Here is an 18,540-nt window from a genome sequence, read left to right on the forward strand (position 1 = left end):
GAGGGGTACCTACCTTGGTCAAGGTAGGAAAGGGAGATGCTAGCTAGTTTGGGGAGTAGGGAGGGGAGAGGAGATGCTGGACAATGGGGGAGGAGTGGTGTGATTGTAACAGAGGGCTCCAACCCTCTCCCCCCCCTCCGGTATCTTTTCAACAAGCTCTCTCTCACCTCTTCAATCTGCCCTTGCAGTATCTCTGTCTCGTTATTCTGTTCGTTAACGTAATTGAACAGTGCAAAATTATGGTCCTCCACTGCAGAAGGGAACACAGAAGTAGGGTGGGTTAGTAAGGGCTGCACGTATGAGACCTCATCACACCAAAGCACAAAGCTCCTTTCTACCTTCCCTTCCATGGCACCTCAGCCTCCTACCCCTCCCTTGCCAATGAAGACTGAGCAGGAAGTGCTGGAAGGCAACCAGAAGATTAAAACCTCTAGAGACACCTCCTTTCTGAGACCATCAACGACAGGGGCTCTACCCGATTCTGCCATAGCCTCTGCCCCCCATTTCATCTCCCCCTTCTCCCCTTCCACCCCAGCCCGGATGCACCTTCGATAAACCTCTGCACCAGGAAGTCCAGGTGTTCCTCGCCCGTAAGGCTTTGGATGTGCTGAAAGGCCGCCTCGTAGCTCTCTATCGACTCCTCCTTCTGATCCCTCTTCTTCTTTTCCATCTTCTCTTTCTCTGCCATCCCAAAAGAAGAAAACAGATAAGTCTAATGAATGGTGACCCTTGGCTTTTCCGCGACAATGCACCGCACTGGGGAGCTCCGGCTGGAAGCAGAAAACATCCCTAGGGTAGAGTGACACCAGCATATTTCTCCCCTCTAGGGCATACAGAACGGATTGTATTTTGTACCCCTGGACATTTGAACAGGGTGGATTAGGATTCCTTGGGGTAGTATAAGTCAGCTGTTGTTGGGGTTGGAAGGGTGGAGGGTGGTGGAAGGGTTATTATAGTTGCTCATTATTATTATTTTCTATTTGTAATTTATACACAACAGTTGCACAGCATATTTTTCCTTTTTTTACTTTAATAAAAAGATTTAAATATAAAATCATAATTGTTTGAGGCTTTTGAAGATGAGAACATAGCCCACCGGATGCGGCTGGGACGGGGACGGAACTTGCGGGGACGGGGTGGGGATGGAGACGGGGCCTGCAGTGACGGGGTGGGGACAGAGACAGAACCCACGGGGATAAATTTTATCCCCATGTCATTCTTTACCTTAGGGGGCACTTTATTGAGTGGCGCGTCCTTTTGAGCACCCCGACGCAGCGTAGGGAGTGTCAATTCTAGAACAGAATCAGGGTACTGCGATTTTGTAATGGAATACTAGCACAAACCCGCATCGGCAAGTCAGTGGCAGGCTCACCTATTTGATATTATACCTGTGTCCAAGCCCTCTTTGCAGATACGCGTGCTAAGACATTTACACGCTACCTTACCGAATAGCGCACCGTGCATACAGGCAGCCCCTCCCCCTTGGTCACGCAACGTATTGTGGCTACATCAGAAAGCACAGAAGTGAAAAAAAATGCTATAATTTGAAAGATTCTATACGTCCTTCGCTTCTGGTCTCACCAGTCAAGCTGGGCAGGGGATAGGGGGGTGGCAGATCCCCCCCCCCCCCCCATCAAAAATGCGAAGCTGTTTTTTGTTTCTCATCTTTTCCCGCAGATGGTGGCGGGGCTGCTCGAGGATGGGGAAGGGGGTAGGGGACAGTACCTCGCTTGCGCCGGGCCTCCACCACCTCCTCGCTGATGGAACGTTCCTGGGTCTTGATCCCCAGAAACTCTCTGAGCTTGGAATCGTGGTGGATGACACGCTGCAGCTCCCGGACCTCGGCGCTGTGCTGGGCTACGTCCTTCTCCACTTTCTCCTTCAGCTGGAGCATCTTGCTCTGAGCCTCGTCCCTGGACATGGAGGAAGAGGTGCCTGGCTCAAAAAGGTGCCGACTGATTTACAGGAATAATTTCTCTGCTCTACCTTTAAATCTGTCCCTAAAATGCACTTCTGTAATGCTGATTGTCACTTCTTAATTGCTGCTGTTAGGTGGTCTCACACCTCCACATACCACACATCTGGGGGTAGGGGGGAGAAATCATAGATCAACCTTCTCTTGGTCTATGGTACCCCCCTCTCAACATACAGCCCTTGCTTTCTTGGGTTGTTCCCTGCCTGCTTTCAGCCTTGGGGTCTCTAGACATAACACCCTTCTTTGATTCCACTTCCTGGTCCCACTCCGCAAGCCCTGGTTTCTCCTCTCAGAACCAGATCCCTACCCTCACTGTCATTCCCTCCTCCCCCATCCTGCCCTTTGTGAATCCAGTCCAGGAACAGACTTACGCCAAAGTTTCGACAGCTTCGTCAGGGTCCCTGGCACGCCAGCTCATGTCACTCCATGGTTGTTTGGCTCGGCACTGCAGTGACGTCAGCTGGCGTGCCAGGGACCCTGAGGAAGCTATCGAAACTTTGGCCACTGTTGGCCGTGGACAGCAGGAAGAGTCTGTGCACCTGCGTAAGCTAAGTGGAAAATTTGGACTTTATAGTAATAAAAATGTTTTTTCGGAGGTTTTTCAGCCTATGATGACCGTCAACGCTCCTATAATTGATTGGCTTTGTTGCCAAGGAGTCTGTCGAGGCTTTTCTTCCGCATTTTTAGAGAAAATTGATAGAAACATATGAAAATTGATAAGGACATTTATTCAGTGATATTCATTAGAAGAGGATTATTTTTGAGCTGTTCAAATCAGTAGCTATCTTCGAAGGCTCCCTTAAATTCTTTTGTATAACTGCAATATTGAGCATTAACGACATAAAGAGAGCACTGAGTTATATGAGGCCCGATTTAACCGCTAAAACTTAAGAGGGTTAACCGCATAAGTACCGACACCGCCCAAAAAGAGACAGCTTTGAGTTCAGCGGTCTGTGGTGAAATTCAGCACCCCGAACAAATTATTTATCCAGCCAGGATTTATTCCAGTCATTTTCAGCTGGTAGCGCTCTGGGATAAGAAGTCCACCCTGTACCCCAACCCTTTTACCTTACACTTTGCGTTTTGCCCATACCTGGCTACGTAAGCTGCGGTGGAGTCGTTGATCACGGAACTTATCTCTTTCCGTGTTTCCCGCAGTTCCTGAAATAAAAAGGCAAAATCCTGTGAGTGGCGGGTCCCATCCCCTTCCTCCCTCTTGTCTCCATGGGCTTCCGAATTTCAGCAGAGGTCTCAATTTGGGGAGGGAAAGGTTCTAGCTCTCTCCCTGCTGCTTTTAACTTCACCTCCTTCCTCTCTCCCCCTACCTTTTGGTCATTTCGACTGGTTCCACTCCTGCCCCATCTGGCCTTGCTACCCTTCTCTCTTTATTCGGTTGGGCCCTTTCTGCCCTCCGAACCACCTCCTTCCGCCACCTCATTCCCTTACCTTTTCCAGCCTCCGGTACAGCTGCTCAAAACGAGAGCGGTCGACCCTCAGGATGTCAATTTCCCCGCGCAGTTTTGCATTCCTCACCAGCTGGGTGTTGAACTTGGTTGCGGCCTGGAACCCAAGAATGCAGCATTAGGGGAGGGGGCCCGGAGAGGTGAAGTGGAAGGGGAGTGTACGGGGACACCCTGAGGTTATGCGGAGCGGCCCAGAATTGAGAAATGCAGGCCACGCATGAGTCTTACCCGGTCCAGCCTGTTTTCCGTGATCTCGATGTTCTTCCGCGTTTGAGTGCTCTGGTGAACGTGCCCTGTGGTCCCTCGAGCCTGCTTCTGCTGCTCCATCACTTTCTTTTCCCAGATCCGTATCTGACAGACGAGGGAGGGAGCCGTGGCGGTAAAGACAGAAGAGAAAGTTAAGATGTGCCATAACGGCTCAGAGCAAAGGTCCATCAAGCCCAGCACCCTGTCTATGACCGTGGCCAATCCAGGTCACAGGTACTCGGCATGATGCTAAGAGGTGGAGCTTCCAAAAAAAAAAAATTAGTGACCACTTTAATCGTTTCTGGAGACCTAGGGGAGGAGTAAGGAGGAAGGCGGGGATGGGGATGGGGAGGGGGGACGAGGGAAGGGGAAGGGGGAAAAGTTGAAAAACAGTCATGAAGGGGGAGGAGCATGGGTTTTCAGACTCAGCTATGTTCTAAGTGTTGTAAATGTTCCTTTGGTGTTTAGCAGAGCGAGACATCGGGCGTGTAACTGCTGATATGTTTGCATACCCGGGGGATGTACCGGTTGGGTCTTGCATTGAATGTTATGTTCATGACACAATAAAGATATTTCTTATAAAAAAAATCATTTCTGGAAAGGCTTTTGCGGTATTCACACCCCCAGAGGTTAAGATCCATAGGGAAGGGCCTTCAGAGTGATGAGGTCCACCTCAGAATATACGAAAGTGGCTATAAGGGGGGGGGGGGGGGGGGAGGCCTTTCTTTTCTAGGTCCCCCTAGGGGCATGCTGAGAATCTCCTCCCCCTTCCGTGCCTATACCATTCCCAGGGCTTCCAAGGATGCCAGCTGTGACACTTTTGGGCTCATTTTCGAAAGAGAAGGACAACCATCTTTTGACATAAATCGGAAGATGGACGTCCTTCTCCCAGGGTTGTCCAAATCGGTATAATCGAAAGCCGATTTTGGACGTCCCCAACTGCACTCCGTCGCAGGGACAGCCAAAGTTCAAGGGGTGAGTCGGAGGCATAGCGAAGGCAGGACTTGGGCGTGCCTAAGACTTGGACGTCCTTGACCCATAATGGAAAAAAAGAAGGACGTCCCTGAAGAACACTTGGACGTTTTCACCCGGACTTGTTATGACTAAGGCTCAAAAAGGTGCCCGAACTGACCAGATGACCACTGGAGAGAATTGGGGATGACCTCCTGTTACTCCCCCAGTGGTCACTAACCCTCTCCCACCCTCAAAAAACATCTTTCAAAATATGTTGTGCCAGCCTCAGATGTCATACTCGGGTCCGTGACAGCAGTATGCAGGTCCCTGGAGCAGTTTTACTGGGTGCAGTGCACTTCAGGCAGGCGGACCCAGGCCCTACCCCCCTACTTGTTACACTTGTGGTGGTAAATGTGAGCCCTCCAAAACCCACCACAAACCCACTGTATCCACATCTAGGTGTCCCCCTTCACCCGTAAGGGCTATGGTAGTGATGTACAGTTGTGGGTAGTGGGTTTTGTGGGGCTCAGCACACAAGGTAAGGAAGCTATGTTCCTGGAAGCATTTTATGAAGTCCACTTTAGCACCCCCTAGGGTGCCCGGTTGGTGTCCTGGCATGTCAGGGGGACCAGTGCACTAGAAATTCTGGCTCCTCCCACGACCAAAAGGCTTGCATTTGGTCATTTCTGAGATGGACGTCCTTGGTTTCGAAAACCGCCGAAAGTCAGAAACGTCCATGTCTAGGGACGACCAAATCTAGGGACGTCCAAATTTAAGGATTTGGACATCCCTGACGGTATTTTTGAAAAGAAAGATGGACGTCCATCTTGTTTCGAAAATCGGATTTCCCCATTTTGCAAGGACGTCCAAATCGCAACTTGGATGTCCTTTTCGAAAATGCCCCTCCACATGACCAAGAGAGTTTGGGACGGGCTGCGGCTCTCCTCACCTCCCTCTCCAGGTCCGATATGAACCTCATCTCCCGGCTGAGCTGTTCCTCCACTCTGTCCTTCTGTTCCAGCAGGGAGCGCAAGGTGTCCTGCCTCTCCTGATCTCGCAGCTGGTTGCCCCGATTCTCCCCCACCTCCAGGTTCTTCTGCAGTTCCCGCTGCTCCTTCTCCAGTGCTTGAATCTCTGTCCTGGAGAGAGATAGCTGGGATTAATGATGGGACCTCTGTGCTTGTGGGGGTGGGGGGCTGGGGCATGGAAAGGGACAGAGAGCAACAGACTCAGCTGTCCTGCCTACCTGTGATCTCTTAACCCACCTGGATAGATTGAAAAATCACCCCTAGATCTCCATTGAAATATCAGATTGGGCAGCTGTTAGGGAGGTGTTTGGTTTACTGCTCAAACACCTGGGATATCAACCAAATTTAATACAGCACATCTGGTGGTAAAGGTCATGTTTTTGGAGCACTAAACACTTTTGAAATTCACGGCCCCCTACGTCTGTAGACTTGGAGGGGAGATGATGGTAAAGTGAAGGAGCGCAACAGTGAAACCCAGAGGCCAGCCTCAACGTACTCCGCCTTTAGAATTTCTGGCGGAAGTGGGAGATTCAGGGCCCGTCACTGTGATGCCTTGGCTAGAGAGAAACAGCGAAGGAAGGGAGGGTCAAACAGGGCCGCTGGGGGGGGGGGGGGGGGGGGGGATTTCCTGGGCCCGGGGTCTCTCTCTTTCCTGCTCCTGATGGGACTCGGGTGATTGCATGCTGACAGGAGAAGGAGAGAGAAAACTCCGGCGCCCGGCTCCCCTTGAAAGCTGGGGAGGACGTATAAGAGAAGACAAAGCAGGCTGGCGGGGGGGGGGGGGGGGGATCCCTGCCAGCAGAAGAGATCTTCCTGCAGTGCTGCTCTTCTTCACAGTCTGCCACATTGCCTTCCACGCGGCTGATTTCACCTCAGGCCGCGACCTGAGAGAAAAAGCAGCCGCAGGGGCAGGCCACGCGGCACAGAGAACAAGATTCTTCTTTTGGGAGGGGCCTTGGGGTCTCCGCCAACCAAGGTATTACAGTTGCAGTGGGTGGGGTGGCAGCAGCGACAATCCTTGGGGCAGCCGCAGCAGTGGCGGCGATGATCCTGGGGGGGGGGGGCAGGCAGCCCTGGGGTCAAATACTTGCCTCCCCAGTGGTGGGGGGCTTCTGATCACGCATTAAAATAAAAGGAAGGGCAGGGAAAAAAGGAGGAGAGAGAGGAAAGGGAGATACGCACAGCTGTCTCCGTACGATATCTTGCGACTCCATGCTGTATGCCTGCCGGTCCCCTTCCTTCAGCCGGAACTTACACTGCAGTTTTGCCAGATCACTCTCCGCTAGAATGACAGAAAAGCAAGAAAATATCTTAGAAGTCCTTTACGGCACCATCTCTCGCATCTCAATGCTAGATTTTGGATATATCTGTGGCCATGGGCTGGACAGAGTTACTGAGAAAATAGAGACGGGGGGGGGGGGGGTAGGGGAGCACAGAGAGGGGGTGAACAGAATGGCACTTTGCAACCTCTCTAGCCACCAAATATGTAATCCAGCCACAAGCCTGTCTGTATATACTGCATAGATAACATGGACACAAAATTTGTCCCCGAGCCTGTCCCGTCCCTGTGTGCTCTGGCTCCGTCCATTCACCGCAGGCTCTGCCCTATCCCCGTGGGCTCTGTCCTTAACTGCACAAGAACAAGCAACTGTAATAACCCCACCACCACCTTCTACCCTTCCAACCCCAACAATAGCTGACTTCTACTACCCCAAGGAATCCTAATCCACTCAGGGGTACAAAATACAAGCCGTATGTCCTATGAATCACTGTTATGATTTTTTTTTATGTTTCAACGGTTTTTATTGATGACTTGAAGAAATACAAATCCGACTCAATACCTTCACGGTGTTATAACATTACAATTTTAAAATCATAACAAAACAGGGGAGCTACCCCACTACTTACAGTCATCACGTTTTTTCCAACTTTTTCCCCATCCCCCTCCCTCCCCCCTAGCCATGCTTTATCAACAGTGTTCACCATGGCCAATATACAAATAATAACTTTCATTGATGTGTTAGCACAGCCTTCCCTTCTCCCATATCCACATTCCAAAATAATATGTTCAAAACTCATATGTTCCCCCATCTCACACCAATCACTGTTATGATTTTTTTAATCTGTGGATGAATAAGTCATCAACAATCTCAGGATTTAGTGTAGTTCTCCTGTCTTCCACAGTAGAATATGTCCTTTCAGAAGACGTGCTGGTAGCAGGAATGTACAGGATCTCCACCCCCCCCCCCCCACTCCGGTGCAAGTTTTGCCAGTTTTGGCCAGCACTTTTGCTTGTTTTTCCCAAAAAATCAAAATATCGTTATCTGCATCAGAGAATGGCACAAGGACGGGGACAAAGTTTGTCCCCATCCCTATCCCTGTGATTAACTGAGTTTCCCCATCCCCATGTCATTCTTTAATACTGCAGAGAAGAACTGGAACAGAAAGCCCAGCCTGTGGACTCCAGTGGAGCGTGCTTGCATGGTTTGTAAACAGGGGGAGAAAATCTTTGCAGAAAGTTCAACAAAATTATTTCACGGAAAAAGCAAAGGGGGGGGGGGGGGGGAATAATCTTTCACAAAATAAGCTCTGGGGAGAAAGAAAGAGCCCTCACTTCCATCCTAGTGCTTTTTCACAAACATTTCACTTTTGCCTGGTTGTTGCCTGCAGAATATTCTCTTCCCACCCCTTACCCCAAATCCAGCAGCATCTTCAGTGCCATGCACCGATAAATGCAAGACAACACCTAGGTTTCTCACACATAAAGGCCTGACATGGGGAAAGAGAGAACTATATGTGCCTGGTGAAACATCACAGTGTGAGGACACCAACGCACAGAGATGGCGTCATGTGATGGTGTCCTGCCACATCCTGTGGTGTGCACTGCACAAACCACGCCCATTCTTGTGTTTTTCTGGGATGGAGGGACACAAGAGGATCAAAGAGCCTGCATACCCATGCTTTCAAAGTCCATTTCGCTGCCTTCAGAGTGCAGGCTGGATCCGGCACGCATATGAGGCATCTTCGCCCTGGACCGGAAACAAAAAAAACATTTATGTTTCAGCGTGAAGCTAACGCTCTCTTGCCATGCTGTGCCCATTCTGTGTGTGTCTTCCTATGACACAAATCCCGATTGTAAGAGCTTTCGCCTTACGAAATCATCTTTTCGTACCCCCTTCCATCCCCACCTTGCACGAGTAGGGAATCTGTCTGTACAGCAGGGTGTAATAGTGAAAATACAGTACCTTGAAGGGACAAGGGAGTGCTGATATGTGAAAGATGCCTGCACGAGCCCTGGCTGGCCACTTCCCCTCCCTCACTGCTCTCTGCTAGCAGGATTCCTGGCTGTACAGTTGTTAGTAACCATCTCCAGGAAACAGAGCACCTCCCTCTACCCTCACTGGTGGCCAGGGGATGGTGGAAGCCAGAAACAGGAGTCGGGTTGCCTGGTTACTAGACCAACATCAGTCCTGGTGATACTGCTCTGTCCTCAGTCTCCAGCCTGCTTTCCTTGGTGGAATGGGCTCTACTACTACTACTATTTAACATTTCTAAAGCACTACTAGGGTTACGCAGCCTGTTCTAGGTTTATATGCCCCGGCTGAGCAACTAGATCTTCCAAAAACACACAGGGGGAGATCTCCCCATGTCCCCCTCACCAGAACCCCATCTCATAACCCAGGACAGGCTGTCCCAAGCACTCTGCAACAGGGGAGGGTGAGATCCTTAAGCAGAGCAGGGGCCAAACTCATTTGTAAACCTTTTCTTCAGTCTCTGTTCCCGTCCCCACACACTCAGCACCCCCCCCCCCCCCTTACGTTGTGCTCACTTCCTAAGTATTAACTTACAGACAGGTTCGAAGAAGGAGGAGGAGGAGGAGGGAGGAGACAAGGTGACACATTAAATGATCTGAAAGATATAGAGAAACCTAAATCCTCCTCTGTTCCCTGTTGGCCTATCCTCTGAAGATGCAGAGTATGAATCCTCATTGCCTAAGATCAGCTTGGAGGGTAGATTAACTGCAAAAGGGAAGGGCCAGGACTCAGCAAAAGCAAGAGAAAGGGAGGGGGGCCGATGCACATCAGGATGAACATTCATCTCCCTCCTCCTTCATCCCACTCCGACCATTTACCTCCTCCCTGTTCCTCACCCCAGCTACCTTCCCTACCCCTCCTCATCCTGCTTCCTCTCACACACCTCACCCCACCTAGCAACCCTCTTATCCCTCAGTTCAAATATTAGTCTTCTTTCTTAACTCTAACTGCGAGGCCTACCCCTCTCCTGACCCTCACCACAGACACCCTGGAATCTCCCTCTTCTCCTGCCTCCCTTCCCTTGCCCCCTCCTATGTTTCAGTGACTCCTCACCCCATTCCCACTTCTGTAACCTTTTGTACCTCAGTGTCCCCTCCCCTGATCCTCCTCCTGTATGTTGGTCTCTTTTCACCCCTTCTTTCTTTCCTCAGTCTCCCCTCCCTCCCTCCCTCATGTACCTGTGCTCTTTTCCTCTCTCTCCAGTACCTGTTTCCTCCCCTCCCTCTTGTAACTGTCTCCACCTCCTATCTCCTGTACTTGTCTCCTCCACCTCCCCCTCCTGTACCCTCCCTCTGGTACCTGTAGCCTTAGAGAATGACATGGGGACAAAGATTGTCCTCGTTCCCGCCCCCGTGGGTTCTGTGTCGGTCCCCATCCCATTCCTGCAGGTTCTGTCTCTGTCCCCACAGGCCCCGTCTCTGTCCTCGCCCCCATCTCCATGGGCTCTATCCTCATCTGCAGAAGCTTTATATTTAAACTAGTAAAAAAAGCCCCGTTTCTGATGCAAATGAAACGGGGGCTAGCAATGTTTTCTTCTGTGTGCATGTGGGTGTGTGTGTCCCTGCCCTCTGGCCTCTCTCCCCTCCCCCCTCTGAGTCCTTCACTGTTACAGAGCCAGCGATTTGATTTCGTGCTCTGCTGTTTTCCTTCACTGACTGTGTTACAGAGAGGGTGGGGCAGACACTCATAGGGAAACCGGATATCTCGCCCCCTTCACACTTCCGGCTGGAGGCTTCATAGAACGTTGGTGTTGCCTTTTATATAGAGAGATCTTTTTATTAAAGTATACAAAGGAACAATATGCTGTGCAACTCATGGGCAAATTCATTCCAACTGAAATTAACACTAAAAAAACACACTGCCTTATCCTCTCATCCCAACATAATAAATATAAACCTACAACATTAAACACCCCAGATCACTCCCTCTCTATCTCACACAGCCTCAAAATACTAGGCGTTACAATTGACCGAAATCTCACACTTGAGAGCCAAATAAACTCCACCATAAAGAAAATGTTTCATTCAATGTGGAAGCTTAAACGTATAAAACCTTTCTTCCCGAGAGATGTTTTCCGTAACCTAATACAATCAATAGTAATGAGCCACGCAGACTACTGCAACGGAATATATGCGGGATGCAAAGAACAACTCATAAAGAAACTCTAGACAGCCCAAAACACGGCAGCCAGGTTGATGTTCGGTAAATCACGTTTCGAATCTGCCAAACCCCTCCGAGAAAAACTGCACTGGCTCCCTATCAAAGAACGTTATCACCTTCAAAACCTGCACCTTGGTCCACAAGATTATCTATGGTGAAACCCCAGGATACATGGTCGACCTGATTGACATTCCAGACAGATACAGAACTAAAGCATCACGCACCTACTTAAATCTCCACTACCCGAGCTGCAAAGGTCTCAAATACAAACTAACCTATGCATCAAACTTCTCCTATATAAGCACACAATTATGGAATATACTCCCAAAGACTACGAAATCAATTTACGTGGGGAATGCTATTCAGGAAAGCATTCCCCACCAATTCAATCTAGATCCCTCCAATCTGCAACACAGCAAACCACAAGCTGCACTGGACACCACATACTACTTCCTATCCTTGATCCCTAGGCACCTGAACATATTAGTTTTACCCGACCCTAACTTCAAATTGTACCTGTTTCCATACCGGTCTAGGTGATCGCCTTGACCGGCAAGATATAAGCCACATTGAGCCTGCAAATAGGTGGGAAAATGTGGGATACAAATGCGACAAATAAATAAATAAAACTATTGTGTATAAATTACAAAGAAAAAAAAATAATAACGAGCAGCTATAATAACCCTCCTCACCACCACCCTCTACCTTTCCAACTCCAACAATAGCTGACTTCTACTACCCCAAGGAACCATAATTCACCATGTTAAAATGTCCAGGGGTACAAAATACAACCCGTTCTGTATGCCCTAGAGGGGAGAAATATGCCCTAGGAAGCACTGTTATGATTTTTAATCTGTGGATGAACAAGAAGTCATCAAACATAGTAACATAGTAGATGACAGCAGAAAAAGACCTGCATGGTCCATCCAGTCTGCCCAAGACAAACTCATATGTGTATACCTTACCTTGAATTTGTACCTGTCATTTTCAGGGCCCAGCAGTATTTCCCGCCTCCCATCACCGGCTCTGGTACAGACCGTATAAGTCTGCCCTCCCCTATCCTCGCCTCCCAACCACCACCCCCTCTTCCCCCCACCTGCTCCGCCACCCAATTTCAGCTAATTCAGGATTCTGTCTAGCTCTTCTGTTTTCCACAGTCATTCCTGCAATAAATGTGCTGGTAGCAGGAATGCACAGGATCCCCCATGCATATTTTTCTAGCTGTGGCCAGCATGTTTGCTTGTTTTTCCAAAAAATCAAAGTATTATTGACTGCATCACTCAAACTTAAACAATAGTCTAGTTCATTAACAGCCTTCAAACTAGAAAATGACACAATGACAAAGTTTGTCCCTGACCCATGGGCTCTGTCCCCCATCCTCCTCCTCCCTCCCTCCCTCCTGTACCTGTCTCCTCCCCTATCTCCCTTTCCCTCTCTCTTCTATACCTGTCTTTCTCCTCCTCCTCCCTCCCTCCTGAACCTGTCTCCTCCCCTTTCCCCTCCCTCCTGTACCTGTCTCCTCCCCTTTCTCCCTTTCCCTCTCTCTTCTATACCTGTCTCCCCCTCCCTCTTGTACCTGTCTCCTCCTTTTTCCCCCCTCCTGTACCTGTCTCCTCCCCTATCTCCCTTTCCCTCTCTCTTCTATACCTGTCTCCTCCCCTCTCCTTCCTGTACCTATACCCTCCCCTCTGTCCCTTCTCTTCTCCCTCCTATAGCTGTCTCCTCCTCCTCCTCCTCCTCCTCCCTCCCTCCCTCCTGTACCTGTCTCCTCCCCTTCTCTCCTCCCCTATCTCCCTGTCCCTCTCTCTTCTATACCTGTCTCCCCCTCCCTCTTGTACCTGTCTCCTCCTTCTCCCTCTGACTCCCACCTGAACCCGTCTCTCCTTCCTGTACCTGTAGCCTCCTCTTCTGCCTCCTGTACCTGTCTCTTTAACTCATGTATCTGTCTCACCTCCTCCCTATGACATCCCCCCCCCTTATAATCTCATCCCTCCCCCCCCCCCCCCCCCGTGACCTTTGACTTCTCCCCTCACCTTGAGGCCCCTGAAGGCCGGCTGTAACTCATTTTTAGCTACCCTTTACTGCGCATGTGCGGTGCGCACTCCGCCCACTCCTTCCGCCCCGCTTCCAGCCCCCTCTCGCCCCTCTTCCGCCCCTTCTCCCCAAGCTCCGCCCCCTTTCATCTGCCTGTCCTATGTCTGCTCTGCTCGTGGCTCCTGTCTCCCCTTTCCCGCTCCCCCATCTTCCCAGCTCCGCCCCCTCCTCTCTTCCACCCGTAGAACCGTTCCCAGGGCGCTTGCGTCTTGACGTCACGCACGGGGGTGGGCAGACCAGTTCCCTTGGGAACGGTACACAAGGGTGTTATTTCTCGGATATTGCGCACAGCGTGCGTCTGCATTTTTTTTAGACCATGAAATATGTCCCTTCCTGTGCATTTTATTTTCACTTCTCCAAACATTAAGGAAACCACATTAAAACGTCTTTTTGCCTGCTTTGAAACAATCTCCTGCTTTATTTGGACATTGCTTGGGTTGAGCCAGTCCTAGGTTTACCCCAGTCCTAGGTTTACCCCATTGCTTGCTGGGACTTGTAGTCTTGCTTCTGAAATCATTACTACAAGCCCTGTATGCAATAGGGGTAAACCCTGGACCGGATCAAACCTATCTGGCCAGTCTGAAGCTAGTGACCAAGTTCTGCTTTCCTTGCTTGACACAAGCACCACTTCTTCCCTGATACACTGCAGGAAAATCCAGCAACTGACTCATCCTCTTCTGACTGATCAGGGCCAAGTTATCCAGTTCCAGAAGGGATATTAGAAGCCACGTCTGAATTTTAAAGAACTCCATCATGTTGAAATCAATGCTACAGCTCCCATAAAATAGCAGGTAGAATCAGGGACTACATATCCCACAGTGCTTAGGGATGTGAGTTCAAAACCAGGCTGGCCAAAAAAGTCTATCTCCCAGAACTGGGTCATTTGGCAGCTCTGAACACGACACCCCTTACGTGTCAAGAAAATAACACAGCTTCTCATAACAGAGCTGACAAGTTGCCCAGTTCAAGGATGGAGACTTTTTGTATAGTCCTGGTTTTTTGTAAACTAAGACATTGGAAAAAGTGGCATTTTGCAGTAAAAGAGAACATTTTAGATATGTATCAATATGGCAATATGACGCAAGAGCTAGGATTGAATGATATTTGAAGACCACATCATCCGACAAAATTTGATTATACTTTCTACTCTTTACCGCATCAATCCTGTTTCCCACATCGATTATTTTGTAGGGTCTAGAGCGGCTTAGTAAACAGGACCCTATATGTCATCTTCACATGTCAGGTGAAATGCTCACAGTGTGCTCAGCACACACTGCTGGAATTGTTAATTGTTCTGTTTATTAACTTTTTAGGTTGTACTTACTGCCTTGTTGAAGAAATTCATTCAAGAATGTGTACAGCAAGAAGAATCTGGACATAGGCAATTTCATCAGAAAAAAATATTCAAATAACAGTACACAGGATGGCATAGTGTGTTCTTTACAATGTCAACACAATACGCAATAAAACATCTTAATAGCCAGCAGTGGTGGAACATAGAGACAGATAGAGAGAGTAATGGGAGTTAGAGATTAAAGGGACTAGGGTAGTTAGTGGGACTAACTGGGACCGCTGCTTTTTAACATATTTATAAATGACCTAAAGATGGGAGTAACTAGTGAGGTAATTAAATTTGCTGATGACACAAAGTTATTCAAAGTCATTAAATCGTGGGAGGCTTGTGAAAAATTACGAGACTGGGAGACTGGGCGTGTAAATGGCAGATGACGTTTTATGTGAGCAAGTGCAAAGTGATGCATATGGGAAAGAGGAACCCGAATTATAGCTACGTCATGCAAGGTTCCACGTTAGGAGTCATGGACCAAGAAAGGGATATAGGTGTCATCGTTGATGATACGTTGAAACCTTCTGCTCAGTGTGCTGCTGTGGCTAAGAAAGCAAATAGAATGTTAGGTATTATTAGGAAAGGAATGGAAAACAAAAATGAGGATGTTATAATGCCTTTGTATCGCTCCATGGTGCGACCGCACCTTGAATATTGTGTTCAATTCTGGTCACCGCATCTCAAAAAAGATATAGTGGAATTAGAAAAGGTGCAGAGAAGGACAACAAAAATGATAAAGGGGATGGGACGACTTCCCTATGAGGAAAGGCTAAAGCGGCTAGGGCTCTTCAGCTTGGAGAAAAGGCGGCTGAGGGGAGATATGATAGAGGTCTATAAAATAATGAGTGGAGTTGAACGGGTAGATGTGAAGCGTCTGTTTACACTTTCCAAAAATACTAGGACTAGGGGGCATGCGATGAAGCTACAATGTAGTAAATTTAAAACGAATTGGAGAAAATATTTCTTCACTCAACATGTAATTAAACTCTGGAATTCGTTGCCAGAGAAAGTGGTAAAGGCGATTAGCTTAGCAGAGTTTGGACAGCTTCCTAAAGGAAAAGTCCATATACCATTATTAAATGGACTTGGGGAAAATCCACTATATCTGGGATAAACAGTATAGAATGTTTTGCACTTTTTTGGGATCTTGCCAGGTATTTGTGACCTGGATTGGCCACTGTTGGAAAAGGATGCTGGGCTTGATGGACTTTTGGTCTGTCCCAGTATGGCAATACTTATGTAATTTAGGGGTCATTTTACAAAGGAACGCCAAAAAGGCACGCGGTAGTATGGGCATGTGTATTAGACACGCTCTGGACTGTTTCTCCACCGCATCTGGACAAAAAGTGTGTGTGTGTGTGGGGGGGGGGGGGGGGGGGGGGGGGGGGGTTGGGCTGGGAAATGGACGTGCAGCAAAATTAAAACCAGCGCACACCTATTTACAGACTGACCCCTTAATGCCACCCATTGGTAAGGGCTCATGTGTTACCCGTGCAGTAACCATCCAGTGTACGCCAACTGACGATTACTGCCAGGAATGCCCCCACGGTAGAAAATAGATAATTATTTTCTACCGCAGGTTTTCAGTGCATGCCAAACTCTGAATTACCACCAGGCGCATGTGTTAGCTGGACGGTAATGCTGATTTGATGCGTGCTGCACCAGGGGCATATCTGGACTTCACCGGTAGGGGTGGCCAGAGCCGAGGTGAGGGGGCACATTTTAGCCCCCCCCCTGGCGCCACCGATACCCCCCCCCCCGGCGCCATCACCGACACCCCCCCACCGCCATCGCTGACACCCCCCCGCTGCCATCACCGACACCCCCCGCCATCGCAGATACCCCCTGCTGCCGCCAGAACCACCTTCAACAAGTTTGACCCCCCCCTCGACCTGCCCGCCATCCGTCGCCGTCTGTACCTTTGCTGGCGGGGGACCCAACCCCCCACCAGCCGAAGTCTTTTTCCTGCGTTTGGTTTCTTCTGAGTCTGACGTCCTGCTGCACGTACAATGTGCAGGACGTCAGACTCATAGAAACAGAACGAAGCCTTGCGATCTGCAGGGCTTCGTTCTGTTTCTGTGAGTCTGACGTCCTGCACGTTGTACGTGCAGCAGGACGTCAGACTCAGAAGATACCAAACGCAGGAAGAAGACTTCGGCTGGCGGGGGTTGGGGTCCCCTGCCAGCAAAGGTACAGATGGCGATGGCGGGTTGGCGGGGGGGGGGGTTGAGAGGGGTGTCAATAGGGGTCCAGGGCCAAATTTACGGGGCCCAGGCTCCCGTGGCCCCATAGCAGCTATGCCCCTGCACTGCACGCGCATATGCCCTTTCGTGCCTTTGTAAAAGGACCCTTTAATGAAAGTTGCACATTATCCCCTGGATTCTATGTAGTGCGACCGGAACTGAATGCGCAAATCAAGTTATATTCTGATTTGAGCGTGCAACTTAATTATCTTAACAAGCCAATCAGTGCCGATAATTGACACTTTTCAGGCAATTATTGACACTAATTGGCAATAATTGGAACTTTATACGCAGAACTCGCTAAGCGTATTCTGCAAAGATCTGCGCGTAAATTCTAAGATGCAGAACTGAAAAGGGGATAAGGCCTTGGGCGTGGAATGGGTGGGTCATGGGCGTTTCTAAAATCTGTTCGCGCTGATATAGAATACACCCGCTCCGTGCCTTAGTCGCTGGCACTTACAGCAAGGTTTACTTGGCATAAATACCTGTGACTAAATTTAGTCACGTGGACGGGCGCTAGGCGTATTCTATAAACCGCGGCTAACTTTAGGCGTATTTTATAGATTACGCCTGTGTATATTTTTCGGTGCCGCTTTTTACAGGCGCCATATATAGAATCTGCTCCTATGTGGCTAAAAACTAAATAAAAACATTTTATAAGATAAAAGCCCCCCCTTCCCACCTCCCCTTCTGAGTTCTCAATTCTATCCCCTGAATAAACTAACAGCTATTTCTCTCCAGCAAGTCCAAATAAATATAAGAAAACCATTGGGAAAGATTGAGGTCATTGGATTGATTGGCAAGTTTTATTTGGAGGCGGGAGGTCTCCCTGAGACAGAGTACCCTTTATATTCGAGGTCACAGAGGCAAAGGGAAGGGTCCATAAGATCAGATGACAGGAAAAGAGAGTGGGGGGGGGGGGGGGGGGGAGGGGGAACCTTCCTGTCTGGCAGGCTACAGGTGCTCTCTGTGGGTTTACAGACCTTGGACATAGCCGAAAAAAACCATCTAGGTCAGCTCTATGCACTGCACGTACTAATCCTAGCCCTGAAAAAGAGACAGGTCGTATTCTTATACTCAAGGCTTTTTTTGAGGGGGTACTCGGGGTTACTGAGTACCGGCACCTTTTCTATTGTCTGCTAAAATTGACCCACGGTCCCCAAGTTTTAATGAAAGAGCTCAGGTTCTACACACCAATTCTGTCTTGTCATAGATTCTGTGACTGGTTGCAGGGGGCCTGGCTGTTGTGGGGTGGGTCCCTCAGTGATCACCCCATCACTGAAGGCTGGCCTGGCATTTCAGTACTGGCAACTTTTTCGCTAGAAAAAACACACTGCTTATACTACAAACAGTGCTCCAAGCCTGAGGAAGCTACAGGTCTTCTTTGCAATCCTCAGAGTATGATCCCAGCCCTAAACTACTACTACTACTACTATTATTTAGCATTTCTATAGCGCTACAAGTCGTACGCAGCGCTGCACAAACATAGAAGAAAGACAGTCCCTGCTCAAAGAGCTTACAATCTAATAGACAAAAAATAAATAAAGTAAGCAAATCAAATCAATTAATGTAAACGGGAAGGAAGAGAGGAGGGTAGGTGGAGGCGAGTGGTTACAAGTGGTTACGAGTCAAAAGCAATGTTAAAGAGGTGGGCTTTCAGTCTAGATTTAAAGGTGGCCAAGGATGGGGCAAGACGTAGGGGCTCAGGAAGTTTATTC

At 49.1% G+C, this 18,540-nt stretch overlaps 2 protein-coding genes across 4 annotated transcripts in view; both read right to left on the reverse strand.

Annotated features, from left to right (window-relative positions):
* The window catches only part of CCDC114 (coiled-coil domain containing 114), a 28,504-nt gene extending 15,257 nt beyond the window's left edge, over window positions 1–13,247 (reverse strand). The window contains exons 1-10 of one of the 3 annotated variants that reach the window (XM_030197776.1): window positions 13,174–13,247; window positions 8,622–8,695; window positions 6,849–6,948; window positions 5,588–5,777; window positions 3,667–3,789; window positions 3,422–3,535; window positions 3,069–3,136; window positions 1,726–1,913; window positions 547–681; window positions 168–250 (exon numbers count right to left, since the gene is read on the reverse strand). In XM_030197776.1, the coding sequence (XP_030053636.1) occupies window positions 168–250; window positions 547–681; window positions 1,726–1,913; window positions 3,069–3,136; window positions 3,422–3,535; window positions 3,667–3,789; window positions 5,588–5,777; window positions 6,849–6,948; window positions 8,622–8,695; window positions 13,174–13,205 (1,107 nt within the window). In that variant the 5' untranslated portion in view covers window positions 13,206–13,247. Of the gene's footprint in view, window positions 1–167; window positions 251–546; window positions 682–1,725; window positions 1,914–3,068; window positions 3,137–3,421; window positions 3,536–3,666; window positions 3,790–5,587; window positions 5,778–6,848; window positions 6,949–8,621; window positions 8,696–8,911; window positions 9,023–13,033; window positions 13,057–13,173 lie in introns of those variants that run through there. The other 2 variants (XM_030197778.1, XM_030197777.1) reach the window with 2 other exon arrangements.
* Window positions 1–18,540, reverse strand: part of LOC115466521 (sulfotransferase family cytosolic 2B member 1-like) — a 1,032,539-nt gene that overhangs the window by 803,383 nt on the left and 210,616 nt on the right. The window lies entirely within an intron of this gene.

This window comes from Microcaecilia unicolor, chromosome 3, assembly GCF_901765095.1.
Source record: "Microcaecilia unicolor chromosome 3, aMicUni1.1, whole genome shotgun sequence".
NCBI classification, from domain to species: Eukaryota; Metazoa; Chordata; class Amphibia; order Gymnophiona; family Siphonopidae; genus Microcaecilia; species Microcaecilia unicolor.